Source organism: Helianthus annuus, chromosome 7, assembly GCF_002127325.2.
Source record: "Helianthus annuus cultivar XRQ/B chromosome 7, HanXRQr2.0-SUNRISE, whole genome shotgun sequence".
Classification (NCBI taxonomy): Eukaryota; Viridiplantae; Streptophyta; class Magnoliopsida; order Asterales; family Asteraceae; genus Helianthus; species Helianthus annuus.
Genome location: NC_035439.2, coordinates 139,100,193 through 139,105,530, shown reverse-complemented (window position 1 = coordinate 139,105,530; position 5,338 = coordinate 139,100,193). Strand labels below are relative to the sequence as shown.

At 37.0% G+C, this 5,338-nt stretch overlaps 1 protein-coding gene across 1 annotated transcript; it reads left to right on the top strand.

The window, feature by feature from the left end:
- Positions 1–1,997: 1,997 nt before the first annotated feature.
- Positions 1,998–3,508, top strand: LOC110867382 (protein ALP1-like). The gene is made up of 2 exons (XM_022116437.2): positions 1,998–2,537; positions 2,638–3,508. Exons 1-2 carry the CDS (start codon positions 2,036–2,038, stop codon positions 3,504–3,506), a joined length of 1,371 nt encoding a protein of 456 aa, XP_021972129.1. The 5' UTR covers positions 1,998–2,035; the 3' UTR covers positions 3,507–3,508.
- The last annotated feature ends 1,830 nt before the right edge of the window (positions 3,509–5,338 follow it).

The window sequence follows — 5,338 nt, the reverse complement described above, 5'->3', positions numbered from 1 at the left end:
AACACACTAGATAACTATTGATTAATTTAAATCAATGTTATAAAAGTTGTCGCCGCAGCTGAGTACTTGGTACTCCGTACCTAGTAGGGTGCTGAGACGATTTTCTTCAATTCAGTCAACATTACTTCGAACCAATCCAAATCGGAGCTAGTTGGCCCAACTCTGAGCTAGTCAACCCAACTCGATTAAGTCTGTTTTCACTGTTTTTCACCGATTTTTGATGTTTTTCAACCATTCTTGTTGTATTTTCGCCTTTCTTTTACGGAGAAACCTTGGTAGTCGAACATTAAATGATTACTATGATAATACCATTAAAGAATGAATATCAATTTTGAATACTTTAGTATTTGAACATGTATCATTTTGATTTATATTGATATTCATGTGTTGTGTTATAAATATTAGTAATATTTAACATATATAAAATTTTCGAAAATTTAATTTCTTTATAAATTGCACTCCCTGCCTAGGCCTAGTACTGGCAGCTCCCCATTCGACCGACCTAGAAGCACCTAACGACTTCTGCAATAATGATTTCAATAAAAAGAATTAACTAGTGACCCTTAAGTCCTTAACTATGTTTGATCTCCACCTTACACCCCTCGAGATCTATCCGTACCAGTGTACCACCCTATTATCCTAAAATGAAATCTTGTGAAAGTTGAAAATTTAAAACTATCTGTACAAGCTTTATCTCAAAGTAATGGATAAATTACAGTTTTCGTCCTTTATGTTTGTACCTGATTGCAATGGATGACCTTTAACTTTAATAATTACAGTCACAGTCATTTGTTTGAAAAACTCATTACATCTTAGGTCCTTTAATACTAATTGGTTAAAATTTTGAGTTAAGTCTGATCAATCAAGGGTAAATTAGTCATTTTACCAACAAAATTAACAAAAAATAAAAAACCCAATTATCTCTTACTCTTATACATTATTTCCCTACCCTTTTCTTTCTTTCACCATCACCGCCACCACCATAACCATCAACACCACCAAAACTGCTGCCACCACAACCACCGCCATGTCCGCCGCCACCAACACCAGATCCATCACACCACAACCTCCATCTAGTTCGTGACTTAACCACCACACTTCATCTAGCTCGTACTCGAATATTCAACCAAATCCCCAAATCAAAACACCACCATCAACCATCGCTTCGATTCTTAACGACCATCATTCCGGCTTAATTTACTCCAATATTCAACCAAACAAGTTCAATTTCAACACAAAATTTAGGGGAGTGCCGGAGGTGCTGTTGAAAGTGGTTCGGTTGATCGATGACAATGATGTGGGGGTTTCTTGATGAAGTGGAAGTTGAGCAGAACGAAGGTTAACGTCTACAATGGTTTCAGATCTATGGGTTAGGGTGGTGGTGGTGCTCGTGGTTGTCGGAGGGTTGGGGTGGTGGTGGTAGTGGAGATGGGGTATGGTTGTGCTTTGAATCTGCAGGTTTATGTTGTGCACAACAACAACAACAAAACCCCCCAATTTCTATGCGATAATCTCAATCCTCAATCTCCAGATCCTCCTTTTTGATTTTCATCTTCTGATTTCCACAAATTCATAGAATAATCTTTCACTTTTCGCTTTTCGTGCCCTAATTTTGGTGCTTTTTCACTTTTATCATCAAATACGATCCTGAATCATGTGCCTTATTGTGAATTTTGATCGAAGGTATTAGACCATCCGTAATGGGGCGTTTTCCATAAGTTTTTTTGCCCCAAAACGCCCTATAACGCCCTCATCCCCATTACGGGGGGCGTTTTGGGGCGTTATAATTCAAAAAAATTGATTCCGGCGTTTAAATTAAAACGCCAAACGATCCATCCATCCTCCAATCAACGGTAATATCTCCAACGGCTAGTTTGACCATTTTTTATTTTTTTTAAAATCTATTATATATATATATATATATATATATATATATATATATATATATATATATAAACAATCAAAACTCATCCATTTTCAACAAAAACACTCTCAAAACCTCTCTAAAAAATCCCACATTTTATAAAAAAACTTGATGGATTCTCCTAGTTCTTCATCCATGATGAATTTTTACTACAACGAGTTTTTTGCGGATGGCGATGGTTCGACCGATGAGGAGCTTGAGCAAGAGGCGGTTACGAGTGCATGTCAACTAGCGGTTCGTTATGTCAACCATTCTCGTCGGCCCGAAGCCCCAAAAAATAAAAGAAGCTATGTTGAACGAGACCGACGCGCGGCACACGAGCGTTTGATGAAAGACTATTTTGACGAGGCGCCGACATTTTCAAACGAAGTTTTTAGGCGTCGTTTCCGGATGAGTAAACGGTTGTTTCTACGCATAATCAACGACTTGGAAGCCAACTACGATTATTTTAAACAAAAACCGGATGCGAGAGGGTACCTTGGATTCACCGGTATCCAAAAGTGTACGTCGGCATTACGAATCCTTGCTTATGGTAACACCACCGACATCAACGACGAGTATCTAAAAATGGCGGAGAAAACAACACGAGATAGCTTGGAACATTTTTGTCGCGGTACAATTTTTTTTTTTAGTTTTATTTTTTTTTAAACGACGCGTATGCTTAGACTTTTTTTTTTTTTAATCTTATGTTTGTCTATATTTTTTTTATAAAGGTATAATTGATGTGTACGGTGCGCGTTATCTTAGAACGCCTACATGGGAGGACCTTCAAAAGATCTACGAGGTACATAATGCCGAGCATGGTTTGCCTGGTATGATCGGGAGCATAGATTGCATGCATTGGCGTTGGGATAACTGCCCGACTGCATGGCGAGGCCAACACACACGTGGTGACCAAAAAGGACCCACTATTATTCTTCAGGCGGTTGCTTCACAGGACCTTTGGGTTTGGTCGGCTTACTTTGGCGTGGTCGGGTCATGCAATGATATCAATGTTTTAGAACAATCGCCGTTGTTAGAGGAGTGGATTTCTGGCAAAGCTCCAAAAGCGTCGTTTTACGCAAATGGAAACTACTACCCCCATGGATATTATTTGAGCGACGGAATTTATCCTAGGTATTCGATTTTTGTGAAGACGTTTAGTGATCCTATTGATGAGAAAAGAGCATACTTTAAAAAGGTTCAAGAGTCTTCACGAAAAGATATTGAGAGATGCTTTGGGGTTCTTAAACAACGCTGGCAATACTTGAGAAATCCTTGTCGTGCATGGAGCAAGCAAAAAATGAGAGATGCTATGTACGCTTGTATAATCATGCACAACATGATTTTGGAAGACGAAGGAAAGGCGATATGCCAGAATTATGTGCCAGAAGCCGTTCACCAGGAGCATCCGCAGGCGTCAATGGAAGAAAGAGTGAGTAACGCGCGAGAGTTGCGTTACGAACCGTACCATTCCCAGTTAATGGTTGATTTGGTACACCACGCATGGTCGGTTCGTTACGTACCACCTGAGGGAGAGGAAGAAACGGAGGACGAGGAAGACGAAGTTGGCGAGGGTGACGAAAGCGAAGACGAAAACTAGTTTTTTTTTCTAGTATTGTATTTTTTTTTTCTGTTTTTTTTTTATTTTCGGTTTTTTTTTTTAGTTTTTTTTTTATTTTTTTTTCATGCTATGTAATTTTATTTTTAAATTAATGAAGTTTTTTTATGTTTTAAATTTAAAAAAATAATTGGGAAATGATTGTAAAATGATTGAATGGGGCATTATGGGGCATTATACCACTACACCACTTTTTCTATAATGCCCCCATGCTGACTAGGACGCCACATGGCGCAAAACGCCCCATGGTGGGGGCATTATAGTGTATCACCACTACACATGGTCTTAGGGTTCTTTGATGTTAATACTCTGTTTATGAGAGAGAGAGAGAGATGGCTTTGTGTTTTTTTATATATACTGTATATATATATATATATTTTAATCTGATTTCTTTTATTGTTTAAATTTATTTTAGATAAATAAGTGAATAAAATTACCAATTTACCCTCATGTGCAAGCCACATGCCAACTTAACTGAATTTTTTTAACAAGGTTAGGGCCAAAGGACGTAGAGTGTAACGAGTTTTACAAATAAAGGACTGTGACTGTAATTATCGAAGTTAAAGGCTATCCATTGTAACCCGCTACAAACATAAAGGATGAAAAGTGTAATTTACCCCAAAGTAATGGTATATTACGTTCCCTAGCTAGTACCTATATTATCATCCTTTTGTTGAAATATTTTATAACTAGTATTTAGGACTTGTGCTTTACGATGTGATTGGTTAACTAAGTAGACGTAACAACGTTGAACCACACATTATCATAAAAAAGTGTGTGTTAACTCGCAAAAATTAGTCCAAAACGTAAAACACATAGAAAAGAATAACGAAGTCGATGTAGGACCCACGCATTGCGACAGGATTGTTAAACCGCAAAATAATATACGTTGGTCTCTAACAAGAAAAGTAAATGCTTGAGCTTGAGAAGCTTCTGGTCCAGTGGGTCCATAAAACTCACTAGGATAAGCCGTATTATTGAACAAACCAAAACAACAAGCAATGAAACCAAAGACAGATATAGCCGCTAAACTATAAGATAAGTAAGCCTCTCCAGACCATCAGGGGCGGACCCACATAGAGTGGGTCGGGGTCCCCGGACCCCAGTCTTTTTAAAAAAAAATATTAGACCCGATATATTAAATGTCTCACGGACCCCATAAAAATAATTACTTGGACCCCATAGTATTGAATATGAAGCTAGCGAAGTGGTAAATCCCCTTGTTTATTTACTAAAGGTCTCAAGTTCTATCCTTATAGAATCCGGTTTTGGTTTTGTTTTTTTTTTTTAACCCAAATGAAAACCAAGGTAAACATAATTCTTTTTAACCTGTTGCTCCCCTTCAACAGGTAAACACAATATTTTTAGTCTTTTAAGTTATAACATCAGTTTTGTTTCTTGTTTTTTGCTTAACCCTTCAACAAGTAAGCATAGTATTTTTTTAGTCCTAGAACTTCAACTTTGTTTCTTGTTTAGTTGTTTGATGATCTGTGACTATGAATATAAATTAGAGTAACATGTAAATTTTTGTGTGCTAATAACTTGAATTTATAAGTTGTGATTAGTTTCTTAGAACATGAATTTTAGTGCTCATTATGCAAGGATCATTGAAAAAAAAGGTATTTTTTTAAAAATTTGTGACTCTGTCATGTTTTAGGGCTAATTTAAAATTTATGACTTTGTATTTTTTTTTTCAACTCAAACGATCATACCTTTATTGTTTGTTTTCTAATGTGTAATAATTATATATTTTTGTTATGATATTGTATTTTATTATGTTCCTCGCCACGCCACGCCATGGCCCGACCCGACCC

What these genes read in the sequence shown, in the direction of transcription:
- LOC110867382 (XM_022116437.2), top strand. Translation starts at nt 2,036, where the DNA reads ATGGATTCTCCTAGTTCTTCATCCATGATGAATTTTTACTACAACGAG. An exon ending in CTTGGAACATTTTTGTCGCG is followed by an intron (nt 2,538 to 2,637) that starts GTACAATTTTTT and finishes TTTTTTATAAAG; the next exon opens with GTATAATTGATGTGTACGGT.